At 40.8% G+C, this 16,297-nt stretch overlaps 1 protein-coding gene and 4 non-coding genes across 6 annotated transcripts; all 5 read right to left on the bottom strand.

The window, feature by feature from the left end:
* Positions 1–120: 120 nt before the first annotated feature.
* hyal3 (hyaluronidase 3) lies at positions 121–14,484 on the bottom strand. 2 transcript variants are annotated; one of them, XM_075476343.1, is made up of 7 exons: positions 14,356–14,484; positions 2,190–2,468; positions 1,578–2,013; positions 1,255–1,402; positions 1,012–1,138; positions 845–934; positions 121–759 (listed from the first exon to the last, which is right to left on the bottom strand). In XM_075476343.1, the coding sequence occupies exons 2-7, from the start codon at positions 2,439–2,441 to the stop codon at positions 454–456; spliced, it is 1,359 nt and encodes a 452-aa protein (XP_075332458.1). In that variant the 5' UTR covers positions 2,442–2,468; positions 14,356–14,484; the 3' UTR covers positions 121–453. The 2 variants fall into 2 exon arrangements, with proteins under 2 accessions (XP_075332458.1, XP_075332459.1); XM_075476344.1 differs by lacking the exon at positions 14,356–14,484 and adding an exon at positions 7,823–7,894.
* LOC142390989 (U5 spliceosomal RNA) lies at positions 9,172–9,287 on the bottom strand. Its single transcript, XR_012770508.1, has one exon. It is a non-coding gene; the product is annotated as a U5 spliceosomal RNA (small nuclear RNA).
* Positions 9,987–10,102, bottom strand: LOC142390999 (U5 spliceosomal RNA). The gene has a single exon (XR_012770517.1). It is a non-coding gene; the product is annotated as a U5 spliceosomal RNA (small nuclear RNA).
* On the bottom strand, positions 12,015–12,128 carry LOC142390990 (U5 spliceosomal RNA). Its single transcript, XR_012770509.1, has one exon. It is a non-coding gene; the product is annotated as a U5 spliceosomal RNA (small nuclear RNA).
* LOC142391001 (U5 spliceosomal RNA) lies at positions 12,829–12,944 on the bottom strand. Its single transcript, XR_012770519.1, has one exon. It is a non-coding gene; the product is annotated as a U5 spliceosomal RNA (small nuclear RNA).
* Positions 14,485–16,297: the final 1,813 nt, after the last annotated feature.

Here is a 16,297-nt window from a genome sequence, read left to right as displayed (position 1 = left end):
TCAGCTAAAACTAAAACAACCCTTTTCATCAACTCGATGGAAAAACGTTGTGTTTTTTACCCGCTAAATTTTTTACCAACAAGTAATTAGATATTTTAAAAGGAGCAGAGAGACTCCAGTCAGATTTTATAAACAAAGAATTAAATTCTGTTGTTTTCTGTTACAAAAGGACCCAAATCAGTGTGGCCAGAATACAACGATAAAACCCAAAGAACACATTTTTATGACCAACCTATTTTCTTTCACATTTTTGTATTACAGTTTTTTCTTTATTTGTATTTCACATTTTTTCAATATATATATATCGTGATAGATTCACACAGAATTACTCCTGATTCTTTCAATATCACCATTAGGGACTGCAGGGATTTGGATACCTTACAACTATGGAAGTGTGCTTGGTCCATGTAACCCTGAAACCTGACTGACACCTCGGTGTGAGGAAGGTCTGGGTTAATCATCCCTCTGCCTGCTCTCATCCTTCTTCTCCTGACACTCCTGTCCAGTCCAGCCTGGGTAGCACAGACACATGAAGTGTTTGTGAAAATATTTGCTGCTGGTAGAGTTGGTGGCTTGGTGCGGGTCAGAGGTGCGAGCAGAAGCTGATGACAGCCTGCGACCAGAGTTGGGGCGTCGCCTGGTGCAGCGCCCGTTGCCATGGCAAAGTTGAAGGCTGCAGCGCTGCGTGTCCGACCGGAGAGACTGAACGAAGGGACCCAAAACATTGTGGATGTATTCTTTGAGGAGAATGCACTGTTGCTGGAAGGTGGGAGAAGATGGGGAGGTTACACAAAGACACAGAAACGCACACAAATAAGGATTTTTAAATAATTGAATCATATACCTTGGATTTGGCAAATTTCAGCTCTCCCCACAGCACGACTCCAGCTGCGCCGAGTGATGCACTCTCCCCGAGTGTGTGCTCCAGGTCCGTCTACTCAGGCACACACACAGAAGAAACGACCTAAAGTTTGAACTACACATTTAGTATTCTCACTCTCGAACTTCTACCTTATTGAGAAAGTTGAGCGTGTGTGTGAATGCCAGCCTGGTATAAGGAAGGACGGGCGTGGCATGGTTGGTGTTGTTGCCGTGACGCCAAACGGATGCCACCCTCAAAGCCTCCAGAAGTCTGTGTCTGAGTGCAGAGGACAGAGCTGACCATCAGTGAATGCTAAACATGGTTTTGTGCTTGGTTTTAGAAGAGTTGTGGGTGAATTTGGGTGTCGGGTGAAAATGTTTTCATGTTAGTACCTGACCATCAGAGCTGCATCGTCAGACCCTGCCAGCCTCTGCGTCAGGTAGATGCTGGGATAAAGAGCCGTGGACTGAGTCCAGAGCCAGGACAGTTGGTCATTGTGCTGCCTGGTCCCTCTGTGGCATCGTCCTGTGTAGGTTTGATCTGATCACACACAAAACACACATGAGCATTTTTAAAATCAATCTATTCAGATTTAAACTTTAAGGCTTGTTGATTCCATCACAAAGTATTTCACAAATCATATAATTGCCTATTAGGAACAATGTCAGGTATAAGTAGACCGAACTGCTCGACAACTAGCTGATGCTTGCCCTACCTGTCTTTCTCTTGTGTTTGTTAAAGCAGAAGGGGAAACCATAAAACCCCCAGAATCCTTTGGGACGATGTCTGACAGCCAGCCGCAGCGTCTCTTCCATAAATCTCTTAGCACTCTCCTCAAATTGTTGCTTCGCCAGCAACTTCACGGAATTTTCCAGCAAGTCCGGCCTTTCCTGTCTCACCAGCTGCTTGGACAGCCTCCGGTACTTCATCTTGGATCCAAAGTTGCTCGCCCACAATGGCTGCCACTCCTCCCAGTCGATGACGGCCAAACCAGAGAAGTCTGGACGCAGCGAGACGGACAGCTGCGTCACTGTGAGGGAAAGATGAGCTGCGAGATCTGCAAGCTGGGGGATTCCTCCGTTCACCCTCCTGCCATCGTGGGAGAGGTATGGATATGTCCCCAGCCGGTCTCGATAGAAGATGGTCATTTTCTGGAAGATATAAACATTGGACTATAAAGATTTATTACTAAACAAGCTTTTTAGCCTCTTTAAACTTAAAATCTTGAAAAAAAAACTTGATTAAACGTCAAATACAAAAGGAATGTATGAATGTAGGAACATTTGACACCCCACAGGTGACATTATGCTCCACCTGAGTGATTCACCTGTCCCTGGAAGTGCTGCCTCTGGTTCTCTATGATATCAAATTCCTCCAGGTCCAGATGGATGTTGTGGCGTTTCTGACAGTTTGCCGTGGGCATGTTCCACACCACGATGAAGGGCCGGTCCTGCAGGATCCGACCCACAGCCGGCAGGGGGACAAAGACGCTGCGATTGGTGGGCTTCGGCGACAGGGGGGTGCTGCAGAACGGAGACATGAGGAGGAGCAGGAGGAGGAGCAGATGACACAGCGCCATGGCTGCTCAGCCAGCGATGTGCCCTTCCTGACGGGACAGAGAATTGATTTACTGAAGAGGAGCTTTTCTGCATTGAGGGAGTGGACTAAATGAACATGTGCTGGAAGTACTGATCAAAATCATTGGCACTCACAAATGTTTAGCCCTGAATTTAAGATGTCTTCAGAAAAAAAATGTGATCTTAAATCTGAGTATCATGATGATATAAAATTAAAAAAAAGTAACTGATGAAGAAATAAAGGCCTCAAATAATTCAATAAATACACATAAAAGTCTGGAAAAAAATATTTGATGACTTTGAATGACTTCCTCCTTGAAAGCAATCAATACTCACTTAGATTTGACATTCAATTTAATTTCACATAGCCTAAATTGAGCCATAATTGATGGATTTAGTGCAAAGAAAAAGGCACTGATCGTTTCCAGCATTTTTCATAAAGATCTGAAAGCATCAAAGATGCTGTTTTCAGAACACATTCAAGAGAACTGCACTCCAAGTAGAGAGGTAAAGGAGGGAAACAGGATTTAAAGCCCTTAAGAAAGTGCTGCACATCCTGTTTCAGTGTGCATCCCACTTTAATAATCAGTGCTTCCCCTCATTATCAGAAAGCATAACAATTCCAAAGGTTTTGAGGCATCACCGAAGATCTCGAAATCCTCTGTGATCAAGAAGTTTTACCGTCGCTACAATTTGAAGAAGCTAAAAGGACATGGCACTGAGAAGAACCCTTAGTAAAAAAGACCAATGAGAAAGGAACTGAAGAGCGGGACTAATGTTTGCAAAAGCTTTCCTGCATAAGCCGCAGTCTTTTTGGCATAATGTTCCTTGAAATAGATGACAGAAAAAAAGGCTAGAGCTCTTTGAGAATGCTGTGCAACAGTTTGTTTATAGATGACAAAATGAAGCCCATGAGGAGACCCTGTCTCTCTATCATATTGTGGAGCTGCTTTGTTGCCTCTGGTTCTGAAGGTGTGGAAGACTGATGAGATCAGAAGAACAACAAAGCATTCCACAGTTGGTAGCATGTTGATGAAGATCAGAAAACTGGGATCTCTAAAGGGCATCCAGCAGGATAAAAGACTTAAAGAAAAGGGATATATAGATTGTTTTAAACTGGCAAGAAGTTTGATCTAAATCGCTTCAGAGACATAAGAGAGAGCTTATGTTTGCCATTGCAAAAAGGAATTGTTTAGCAGTAAAAGAGAAACTGCCAGCAGATATGTACAGACAATGTACAGTAATCATTTGCAACAGCTAAAATAGCTAAAATGATGCAAAAATAAACACAAATCAAATGACTATCTTATCAAATTCTCTTTATTTCCACAATGTTTCACCAATATATTTCATAACGCCAACACATCTTTTGAACCTTTAATAAATCTTGGTTCTCAAGTAGTTCAACAAGGCACATTCGGGGTAAGAAAAGGTATTCTTTTTGTAATTTTGCCCTCTTCTGCATTTCTTTGGGGCCCGCAACGGACTGGCGACCTGTCCGGGGTGTTCCCCGCCTCTCGCCCAGAGACACCTGGGATAAGTTCCAGCCCCAGTATTCAACAACTCTTTGTGGCCATCTTGTGTCCATTTGCAACCTTTCAAAATCCAATGTCACTAAATCCTCCTGTGTCCACCGGCCATTGTTCTCCTTTTTTTCTTGTCGCCATTGATGTTTCTGGAGTTCTTTCAGTTCTTTCTGTAGTTGTTTTAGTCTCTTTGTGCTCATTATCTTTGTCTATTTGTGTGTAATTTTGCAGATGAAGCAGAGTTGACTGACATCTGCTTCCTTGGTTTGCTCTTTGTCTCTCAGTGCAACATGTGTGTGCATGTTTATACGTCTGTGCTTATTTCTATTCATGCGTGTGGATGAGTGTGGGTAAATGCACTCCCCGACTGCGTTCGTCAAATGTCCTTGTGCATCCAAAAGATGGGAACTCCTTTGGCATCTCTGTAGGGAGTTTCCGTCAGAGTTTGAACTACAAGCTGCTCTGCAGACTGCGGAGGAGGGGGAGGAGGAGGGATGGAGGGAGGAGGAGGAGGAGGAGGTGGAGGAGGAGGGATGGAGGGAGGAGGAGGAGGCGGAGGAGGAGGGATGGAGGGAGGAGGAGGTAGAGGAGGAGGTGGAGGAGGTAAACTAAAAGATGGAGGTGACCCAACAGCATACGCACCGCCTGAGTCTCTGTTGTCTTGTGACACTTGAGCATCCGTCTGTGTTAGAGTTTGTTTCCGTGTGCTCGCCTCTTCATTTGGGAATCTGGAGAGCATCATGAGCATCTCCACGGGAACCAATGCCATCACTGCGCCTGAGCTCTGCACCGGCGTGGACAGCACGTAGCCAAGGTGGGCGTAGAAGTGCTGCTTATCGTGGGTGGTCAGGCACAGACGCTGGAACCCTCTGCGTTTCGCGTAGCGCTCAGTTTCGTCCATCAGAGTCCGGCCGTGGCCCCTCCCCCGCTCCTCCTTGGACACAACTACAGACTCGACGAACAGGCCGCTGTGACCTATGACTCTGGACAGGCGAGCATGGCCGAGTAGCCTCTCCGTCGCTCTGTGGCCCTGAAGGAGAACCAGGCAGACGGGAAACTCTGCACAGGACTGCTGCAGGGAGTGGACCCGGGCGGCCTGGCTCCTCTGCCACTCCGAGTTGACCAGGTCTGCACAGGGAACCAGCAGGTCAGGACGCTGGTGGATCGGAACCGCACGGATCCTCTCTGGCTGCTCAGAGTCCGCGTGTGGCGTCTCTTCAACCTCTCCATCCAGTGCTGGGACGTTTTCCCGGTGTTTTGTCCGACAGCGTGGAGTGGAGACGGGGTGCGGACCAACATTCAGCTCATCTCCGCAGTCTGCTTTGGGACTCGAGGATATTATGGGTTCAGACCTGTGATGATCAGGGCTTAAGTCAGTCTTCATTCAAATTCTACAACTATGTGTGACAATGTTACACAAGCTTTTATAACACAATTCTGCATTACAGAACAAGCAGTTTGAGCCAAAGACGGGACTCGCTTGTCTTTGAAAACTTAACCAGATAAAACAGACTTTTGTTTTCTTGCCATCAGGGTTAAATGTGGAACCATCCTGCCTGCTTACAGCCCCTAAGATCTGCTGTAAAAGGAGACACATGCAAGAGGATAAAACTAGAGTGACGATCCCCTTCTAATCTATTCACTTTGGATTTTAACCTTCACTGCTTCTCCTCTTTCTCTTGCCGACCTCCAAAAATCTATATCTAGCTTAGCTGGACTACTGGGAGGTGCAGAGGAGGAAGATAGATGCTGTGGAGCTCCAAGTCGGGAGAGAATTTGTTCTAATCATCCTCATAGTAATCAAACTGTCAATTATATTTTCAATTGGTGGTTTAATGTTAACTGTACAAGAATACTGTTGAAAAAAATATCACAATTTCAAAAAGTAAACAAGTTGGCAGAAAAAAAACATTCAAAAAACAAACCAAAGAAACATTTAGAGAGGCTGGATCCAGTGATTCTTTAAAGCTGACCGAGTCATTTACCAGTTACAAGTTGCTTATTAACTTCCCTTTTAAACGAAATAATACATTGAATGTGGTTTCAGTTGAGCGAGTAATTCCCAGTACTTTTCTTACTACTTGACAGGTTAAGTTCAGAAGCCAAAAACAAAGAATGTTTGACATTTCGAGGCCACGTTTTGCTGCAATGACGGCATGAGAAACTATCAGCTTCTTTGTTATTGGTCTTTACCTTCTGGTGGAGGCAGAGAAGCGTGAGTTGGTCAGCTTCTCATCTTTGCTTACTTCTGCTATGAGAAGTGCAGCATACAAAACTGCACATTTGTGCCTCCTTTAACAGTCAGCATAAATTCAATGCACACTTGTTTTCAAATTCCCTAAAAACGGACTTGTTATGATGGGTCCCTGACATGAAATTGAACAGCATTGCGTGAGCTCAATGTGGTAAAATGTGTTCAAGATAGATATTTATCCCCTGCCACACCAGAACTCTGAAGTTTAATGAAAACATACAATAAAATTCATTAGAATATCAGAGACAAGTTGCATTACAATGAACATTTTACACATCCTGGCCACATTTTTTAAGCACAAACTCCATGTTTTTCAGCTTCAGGCCAGACTTTTTACTTTTTGCAACACTTGTGGTGAAGACATGCACAGTCGTTTCGACATTTCCACCCATCAGAGCAGCTAGCATGCAGAAGTGTCAGAGGACACCATGATGGAGCGCACGCACGTGCTGATTCAGTTCAATCTCTATTGGTGACAAATGAAAAGTCCCCACATCTCATCTATAAAAAGATGCTTCCAGCCAACATGCGCATGCTGACTGGCATTTAGCTCAGAAACTTATATTGACTGATCACATGGAGTGTTTAAGTTAAGGAATGCTTCTCTTTAACTATACAACACACAGCTCCAGCTTTGGGTCCACTGTGTCATTACGACAGGAGGCTGAGGACAGAAGGTGCCTGATTCAGTAATAAAAGCTGTAATTTTCTGTATGTTCTGCCCGTAATTCTGTGTTACCTGCTGCATCATGTTATCTTTGGCTGAGCTCAAATGGATCTAACTGCTGCCCAATTTGAAGAAAATGAAGACAATGATGGTGAAAATTAAACCTACATAATACACGAGTGTTGGCTGTGTCGAAACACTTTTAAACTGCTTATTTAAAGACTCACTTACCTGGTTTAAAGTCCCTAACACTGATTCTCAAAAAACAATATATTCACACATATATGTTTGCCCATACATACATATATATATATATATATATATGTATAGTTTATATAATTGTCAGAATGCTGTCCAGCCAACAGATCTTTAAATGCAGTCATCATTCTTAAAGCAGAAGTATTAGTTATCTGACACATTTTACCACATAGTTGCATAAAAGGGCTGAAGTGTTCCTCAGTAAGCACACACTTCATCCTTAAAATATACTGAATTCAGCAGCACTGTATTGTTCTGGCGAAACAGTCGAGCTAATCTGAATGTTATTTATACATTCATAATTCTAACCACATCATATTAGAGGTCCATAATGTCGAATGCTGCCATTTTGATTCAAAAAGTGAGCCAAGACATGCTCGAGTATAGTCTTGCTGATACAATTAATGTAACCATACAATGCTATGATACCAAAAGATGCAGCAAAAAGAAGAATGTAATTTTTTCCCGCTCAAGTTTAGAGTCACCAAATCATGATTCGGCCTGAAAATCACCAGAAAGTGGCAGAATGACATAGCTGAGGGAATCTAACTGCAGCAAATGATCAAAGATGTGAACTGCATGCTTAGAATAAGTGTGCAGGTCCAAACATCCTTGAATGAATTATTTTGCTGCCTATATAAAAGAAAGAACAACAGATAAACAAAAATACTGACTTACCGAGGGAGAAAAGTTAAAGCCTTAAAAGCTGACTAATAAACAGTTCTGAACCTGTCACGGACTACCCGACGCAATGTCCTGCAACAGGAAACTGGTAGTTGACTGATTATCACATAGAGGATGAAAAACTACACTTCACGAAAGTGACACTTAAGATATACGAGTTGTGGTTTTTTTAAAAGCAGAAAGCAGTTTTTGTTCAGGAAATAAACCCATATTATTTGTTTTTTTATATATATTTTCGTAGGGCCTTACAGAATTAAATGCAATTTACAATATTCAGTGTATCAGAAGCGCTTCAGCATTTTCACATCTAATTCCGTCTTTATCCTCCCCAGTTAAAACTTTTATTTCAATATTAAACTTCACAACTTTTTGCAGGTTACAGGAACTCGGTGGTAGTTTCACGTATCGACAATGCATCATGAGGAACTCCAGGTTTAAGTTGAGTATCAAAATTAGACATTTCTGTTCAGCTGCCATGTCAAATACATCCATGACCTCGTTTGACATTAAATGTAATAACAAAACATTATATTTATCCCGAAATACAATTAAATGAAGACATTTTCTATAACTTCAAGTTGTTTATATCAGTGTTTCCCAACCCTGGTCCTCAAGGCACACTGCCCTGCATGTTTTCCATGTTTCCCTGCTCCAGCACACCTGATTCAAATGAATGGGTCGTCCTCAGCATTCTGGAGAGCTTTAAGACCTGACCCAATTATTTGAAGCAGGTGTGCTGGAGCAGGGAAAGATGGAAAACATGCAGGGCAGTGTGCCTTGAGGACCAGGGTTGGGAAACACTGGTTTATATGACAATAGTCTGCTTTGCTTATAATTATCTCTATTATCAAGAATACAAGAAAGCCAGATATCCCTAACTTTTTTGTAAGTAGTCTTGTGTGAGCGTGCATGGCAGTGTGTCTCTGTGTTGGACTGACAAACCGTCCAGTGTAACCTGCCTCTCATCCAATATGGGCTGAAATTAGGTCCAATCCCCCAGTTTACTTTTATAGTATATGCAGGTAAACTGCTCTATCTGAGAAACCAGTCAGTTTAATATTCAACATTTATAAAAGCCCCCACTTTTCAGCAGGGCATGAAAAAATGTATACATATGCATATATGTCCCACTGTCCAAAAACATGCATGTCAGGTTAATTTGTCCCCAAGAGAGTGTGTGAGCAGCATGGTAATGTGTCTCTGTTATAAACTGACGAACAGAACCGTCCAGAGTGCACCATCAGTCTCTACCAATATGACCTGGTATTTGACCAAATCCTCTAACAAGTATACAATTATCATGTAGTTATTTTAATATATTGTTTATTTTTCACAGTTTGGAAAGCCCCACTTTTCAGCAAGGCATCAAAAAATTGAGTAAAACTCTTTTTGTTCCTCTCCACGGAAATCTTTAGTAAAAGGCGAAAGATTTATACGATCTGAAAAGAAACAAGAGTGTATAACCATGTAATTACTGAGGACAGGTAGTGATGCTCCGTCAAACACTCCTCTGTCATGGTTCACTGTTACAAATTATTTTTAATAGTATATAAAAACATAACAATTGAAAAAAAGATTTCACTTTGCCTGATAATACGACATAAAAAATTCAGAGTCAAACAAGTAGAATTATATATAATATAATCAACAATAACGTCTACAGGCACACTATGCATTGTGGGAAAATAGCAACCAAGGCCACGCCTCCAACTTTAAGAAAGTTTTCCGGTTTAAAAAAAAAAGACAACCAAAACCCTGGTGGAATCCTGCCACGTTTAAATGACGCGAAGAGGTTCAAATTATTTTGTCATTTGAGTGAAAAGCGCTTTATTCTGCCTGCATGCAAAACATTGTACGCATGCGCAGTAAACGCTTCCAAGAGCGAAGTCATCATCTGACCCATAAACGTATAAATACGGATATATGTCCCACCGTCCAAACACATGCATGTCAGGTTAATTGGTGACTCTAAATTGTCCCTAAAAGAGTGTGAGCGTGCATGGTAATGTGTCTCTGCGACAGACTGAAGATCAGAACAATCTGGAGTGTACCATAAAGTCTCTACCAACATAACCTGGTATTTGACCAGGTCCTCTTGCAGGTATAGAATTATCGTATGGTTAACTTAAGTTTGTATTTTATTTTTCACAGTTTGGAAAGCCCCACTTTTCAGTAGGGCATCAAAAAATTGAGTAAAACTCTTTTTGTTCCTCTCCACGGAAATCTTTAGTAAAAGGCGAAAGATTTATACGATCTGAAAAGAAACAAGAGTGTATAACCATGTAATTACTGAGGACAGCTAGTGATGCTCCGTCAAACACTCCTCTGTCATGGTTCACTGTCACAAATTATTTTTAATAGTATATAAAAACAAAACAATTGAAAAAAGATTTCACTTTGTCTGATAATACGACATAAAAAATTCAGAGTCAAACAAGTAGAATTATATATAATATAATCAACAATAACGTCTACAGGCACACTATGCATTGTGGGAAAATAGCAACCAAGGCCACGCCTCCAACTTTAAGAAAGTTTTCCGGTTTAAAAAAAAAAGAACCAAAATCCTGGTGGAATCCTGCGACGCGAAGAGGTTCAAATTATTTTGTAATTTGAGTGAAAAGCGCTTTATTCTGCCTGCATGCAAAACATTGTACGCATGCGCAGTAAACGCTTCCAAGAGCGAAGTCACCATCTGACCCATAAACGTATAAATACGGATATATGTCCCACCGTCCAAACACATGCATGTCAGGTTAATTGGTGACTCTAAATCAGAGGTGTCAAGTAACGAAGTACAAATACTTCGTTACTGTCCTTAAGTACACTTTTTAGGTATCTGTACTTTACTCCATTACTTATTTTTCTGCCTACTTCTGACTTCTACTCATTACATTTTCACACAAGTATCTGTACTTTCTATTCCTTACATTTTCAAAACAAACAGCCTCGTTACTCTTGGCTTCAGTTTTTTTTTTAAATTGATGCATATCAATAACACACACACACACCCTCTCAAAGGTGTTGCTAAAAGGTGAGGGTAAAGGATGTGTAATTCATTTATAAATCCCGAGGGCTCAATAGCAGACTCTAGGATGCAATTAAGAGGAATACGTTAAATGCAACTCACTAGCTGGGGACTTTGGCTTCCATTGTGTTTTTTGTTTTGTTTTGTTTTTCTCAGAAGTTACCAGACAGTGACCTGACATACCCTGGGAACAAAAGTCTTATGAAGCAGTCAAGAACAATTCATTACGGAGGGTACATGTGATGCCATTTAGGGTTTTGTATGTAGTCTTTTTAAGTTTCAATTTTGGTCTTGATCGTCAGTTATGACAAAGGGGAAAGCTTGTTTTTATACAGTAGGATTTTTTTTTATGGGACTAACATAATCTTAGTGAGCATGCAAAATTGTTGCACTCTCCTACTCCGTGCCATTTTCAGACCGTTTTAGGTGCTCTGTATGTAGTGATAAAGAGCTCATTTTCATTTCAGTTTTTGTCTTGACTGTCAGCTATGACAAAAGGGGAACGTGCGTGTGTATATCTTTTTTCTTTGAATTTTTCAGGCAGTAAGACTTTTTTTTAGTTTTTTGATGGGACGAACATGAATACCGCACGACCTACCACTTGAATACTACCTCACGTGTGATTGAATTCCAATAAAGTTTGAGAAACAACATGCTTCTTGAGTGACTTTGTCTTTGACAGTAATGGTTTTATGATTGTTGTCTTGGGCCACATGTAGAACTAACCAGTTTTCAAATTAAGCTTGCAATTCATATAGTGGCATCTACCTTTTTGTGTGTGGGGTTTTTTTTAAATTTATTTAAAGGTTACTTTATACTTTAAGTAGGTTTTGGAGCACATACTTTTTCACTTTTACTTGAGTAAAGAGGTCAAGTTGATACTTCAACTTTTACCAGAGTATTTTTAAACTGCAGTATCTATACTTCTACTTAAATAACAAATGTGTGTAATTTTGACACCAGTGCTCTAAATTTTCCCCAAGAGAGTGTGTGAGCGTGCATGGTAATGTGTCTCTGCGACAGACTGAAGATCAGAACAATCCGGAGTGGACCATAAATCTCTACCAAATCGACCTGGTATTTGACCAAGTCCTCCAGCAGGCATAGAATTATCAGTAGTAAAGTATCTTATATTTTAATTTCTTTTACAGTTTGGAAAGACCCACTTTTCAGCAGGGCATCAAAAAATTGAGTATAATTCTTATTGTTCCTCTCCACGGAAATCTTTAGTAAAAGGCGAAAGATTTATACGATCTGAAAAGAAACAAGAGTGTATAACCATGTAATTACTGAGGACAGGTAGTCATGCTCCGTCAAACACTCCTCTGTCATGGTTCACCGTCACAAATTATTTTTAATAGTATATAAAAACACAACGATTGAAAAAAAGATTTCTCTTTGTCTGATAATACGACATAAAAAATTCAGAGTCAAACAAGTAGAATTATATATAATATAATCAACAATAACGTCTACAGGCACACTATGCATTGTGGGAAAATAGCAACCAAGGCCACGCCTCCAACTTTAAGAAAGTTTTCCGGTTTAAAAAAAAAAAAAAAAAAAAACCCTGGTGGAATCCTGCCACGTTTAACAGACGCGAAGAGGTTCAAATTATTTTGTAATTTGAGTGAAAAGCGCTTTATTCTGCCTGCATGCAAAACATTGTACGCATGCGCAGTAAACGCTTCCAAGAGCAAGTCACCATCTGACCCATAAACGTATAAATACGGATATATGTCCCACCGTCCAAACACATGCATGTCAGGTTAATTGGTGACTCTAAATTGTCCCTAAGAGAGTGTGTGAGCGTGCATGGTAATGTGTCTCTGCGACAGACTGAAGATCAGAACAATCCGGAGTGTACCATCAGTCTCTACCAACATAACCTGGTATTTGACCAAGTCCTCTTGCAGGTATAGAATTATCGTATGGTTAACTTTAGTTGTATTTTATTTTTCACAGTTTAGGAAGCCCCACTTTTCAGCAGGGCATCAAAAAATTGAGTAAAACTCTTTTTGTTCCTCTCCACGGAAATCTTTAGTAAAAGGCGAAAGATTTATACGATTTGAAAAGAAACAAGAGTGTATAACCATGTAACTCCTGAGGACAGGTACTCATGCTCCGTCAAACACTCCTCTGTCATGGTTCACTGTCACAAATTATTTTTAATAGTATATAAAAACACAACGATTGAAAAAAAGATTTCACTTTGAATTTTTATGTCATTTTCTCAGACAGAGTCAAACAAGTAGAATTATATATAATATAATCAACAATAACGTCTACAGGCACACTTTGCATTGTGGGAAAATAGCAACCAAGGCCACGCCTCCAACTTTAAGAAAGTTTTCCGGTTTAAAAAAAAAAGAACCAAAACGCTGGTGGAATCCTGCGACGTTTAAATGACGCGAAGAGGTTCAAATTATTTTGTAATTTGAGTGAAAAGCGCTTTATTCTGCCTGCATGCAAAACATTGTACGCGTGCGCAGTAAACGCTTCCAAGAGCGAAGTCACCATCTGACCCATAAATGTATAAATACAGATATACAAATATATATCTTTGATCCGACCAGTCACGACAAAAGTAATTCCTATCTAGTATTTTTCTCTTTTGTAACCTTAATCTACAGGAACAAATGCAGATTACTTCGGAACAGTGACCATAGGTTTCTAACTTAAATAAATGTTCGCTTTCATAAAAAGTAATAAACACATCGCACATGCGCAGTAGACACCAAAGAAGTTACATGTAGGAGATCAAGCCGGTGAATCCCTGTTCGGCCCCTCTTACTAGATGTGTACTAATAAAGAAGAAGGTGTGATCATTTTAATACAGCAAATACTTCCAATTTCTTTGAGACGTTTCCTTCGTTTTGACTGAAACACTCTTGCTTGTCTGGTTTTCCAAAATAACATTTACAACTTACAGTAAAGAAAAGGCACTTCAATGTCTGTCGTTTCCTAGAACAAAATCTACAACTGATGCTCCACAACATGTATCATTAATATATATATATATATATATATATATATATATATATATATATAGATATATAGATATATAAATCAGGGCTGTGAGATATCATATTTTGTCCCTTTATCATTTTTAAATTAAATTAATACATTTCCAGATAAGTCTGGTGATTTCTCAAACATTACATCTTTTCTGTCGTCTGAACTGTTGTAACACTGCATACATCCAGCTTTTAGCATTGTGTGGTCCTGTTAGCTATCAGAAAATAATTGTTCATGACCCTCCACACAGACAGCAAAGCTTTTACACTCTCTGATCTGATAAACTGCTGTCTTACATTTCCTTTTAAGGTAAGCGTATAGAAATGAGCCGCCACATGTATGCATGCATGCCAGCCTCGTCATTGATTCTCAGCAGTGAATAAAGGGCAGTGGTCCTGGTTATATATAAGTAGCTGTTATTTATTTACCCTCTATTCTACAGAAAAGTGCAACAGTTTTACCACACTGTAATGTTACCTACATTTTTAGTCTCGCGGTTTGACGCCGGTGCTCGTCCTCCTGCGAAAGCGCACGGGTTTGACTCACAACTGATCTGCGGTCAGCTTTAACTCTTACTACACAGCCACAACAGCTGATAAACCGTCCACAATGTCTGCTCTGGAGTCAGTTCCCGACCGTCAAACACTGCTGGGTCTGTAACGGGGGGAAATGTTGCTCGTGATCCTTTCTCAGATCAGCGATCTCATGACTGCCCCCCTGCGGAAGGGAGGGGTATTACAAAAGGACACAAACGCCATCTGCCATAATACAGGCGCGGTAACCTTACGCATCTCTGAAACAATGCTTCATTTCTCCTGAAAAACAGTTCTCTTAAAAAGCAATTGTCTAATGTATACCTGCCATGTATTTAGTATGTGACAGAGTAAGCCAAAAATATATGTGAAAAGAAATACATGTTGTTTATTTTAAAAAGATATGCTAAAATTAGTACAGTCGCCTCACAGCAAGAGGGTTCCTGCTACGAATCCTGGCTGGGGTTTTCTGTTTGGAGTTTGCATGTATGTGTGGGTTCTCTCCAGGTACTCCGGCTTCCTCCCACCACCCAAAAACACGCATGTCAGATTAACTGTTGACTCTAATTTAATCCTAGGGGTGAGTGTGAGCATGGAGGGTTGTTTGTTTTGTTTATCTCTGTGTGGCCCTGTGATGGACTGGCGACCTGTCCAGGGTGTAACCTGCCTCTCGCCCCAATGACAGCTGGGATAGGCTCCAGCCCCCTGTAAACCTGAGTTGGATTAAGCAGGTATAGAAAATGGATGGACAGATTTGTTGGCCCCCCTGAAGAGACTATTAATCCTATAGCATTACAGTCACGTTTCATGTTTATAGTAATTTTCAAGCCAAGTGTTTATTCTTTTAGTATCACAAGTGCCTTCAAGCTTTTCATCAGCCCTTCAGTCTATTTAAAGGGGACAGAAACATGCTACTGTGTAGTTTGGTATCATTTTCGGTACCACACTGAACATGGGCCAGAGAAAGCAAAAGAGAGAGAGCTGTCTCAAGAGCTCAGAAAGAAGAATATAGATGCGCATGTTAAAAGTAAAGGCTATAAGAACATCTCCAAGCAGCTGGATGTGGACGCAAAAGGGAACTGCAACCCCAGGAATTCGCCAAAAGGCATGTTAACAAGCCCAAAACCCTCTGGGAGAATGTACTTTGGACTGGTAAGACAAAACTGGAGCTTTTCAGCTGGTCACATCAGCTCTATGCTTCGGAAAAACTTCAATCTGTGCAGGGCACAATGAAATCTCCAGACTGCCTGGGTGTCCTGGAGTGAAATATGTTGCCCAGTTTTCAGACAGCTCAGCCTCAGGTCATGGGTCCTCCAACAGGATAAAGATCCAGAACAAACAGCTAAAAACATTAAAAATAATGGCTGAGAAAAAACAAAACGGAAAGAAAAAAACATTGCACTTTTCTTAAATGACCCTTCATGAGCCCACATCTTAGTCCTAATGAACACCCATGGAAAGATCTGAAAAATACAGCGAGGAGACGCCACCCTTCAAACCCCATGTAGCTTAAGCAGTTTGCTCAGGAAGAATGAGCCAAACCACCTTCTGGCTACCGCAGACGGCTCATTGTGAAGTGCAGAGATCGCTTGTTGGCAGCGATTGCTGCAAAAGGTGGCGCCACAAAATATCAAACTTAGGGGTGCCATCTTTTTTTTTTTTGTCCATAATTATTTAAAACACTCAACTGAATAAATAATCAAAAGCAATCCGATTTGTGTTAAATGTTGAATAAACAGTATGGGACGCCACTAAGCTGTGCTCAGTTTTAAGCCATTTCAGAGATAAGTTGAGTGTCTTCGATGATTGTGGAAGGGCACCAACAAATTTGACCATGTCTGAAGGAATAATTTTGAACAGTAAACATGGTGTACTGGATATAAAATTAGG

Source organism: Odontesthes bonariensis, chromosome 10, assembly GCF_027942865.1.
Source record: "Odontesthes bonariensis isolate fOdoBon6 chromosome 10, fOdoBon6.hap1, whole genome shotgun sequence".
Lineage (NCBI taxonomy): Eukaryota > Metazoa > Chordata > Actinopteri > Atheriniformes > Atherinopsidae > Odontesthes > Odontesthes bonariensis.
Note: the sequence above shows the minus strand (reverse complement) of the source record. Positions and strands in the feature narration are given on the sequence as shown.

Excerpts from the sequence above, each read along its gene's own strand:
- hyal3 (XM_075476343.1), bottom strand. The coding sequence starts at position 2,441 with ATGGCGCTGTGTCATCTGCTCCTCCTCCTGCTCCTCCTCATGTCTCCG. Across the intron at positions 1,403-1,577 it reads CAAACACAAGAGAAAGACAG|ATCAAACCTACACAGGACGA; the intron begins GTAGGGCAAGCA and ends GTGTGTGATCAG. Across the intron at positions 935-1,011 it reads CGCTCAACTTTCTCAATAAG|ACGGACCTGGAGCACACACT; the intron begins GTAGAAGTTCGA and ends GTGCCTGAGTAG.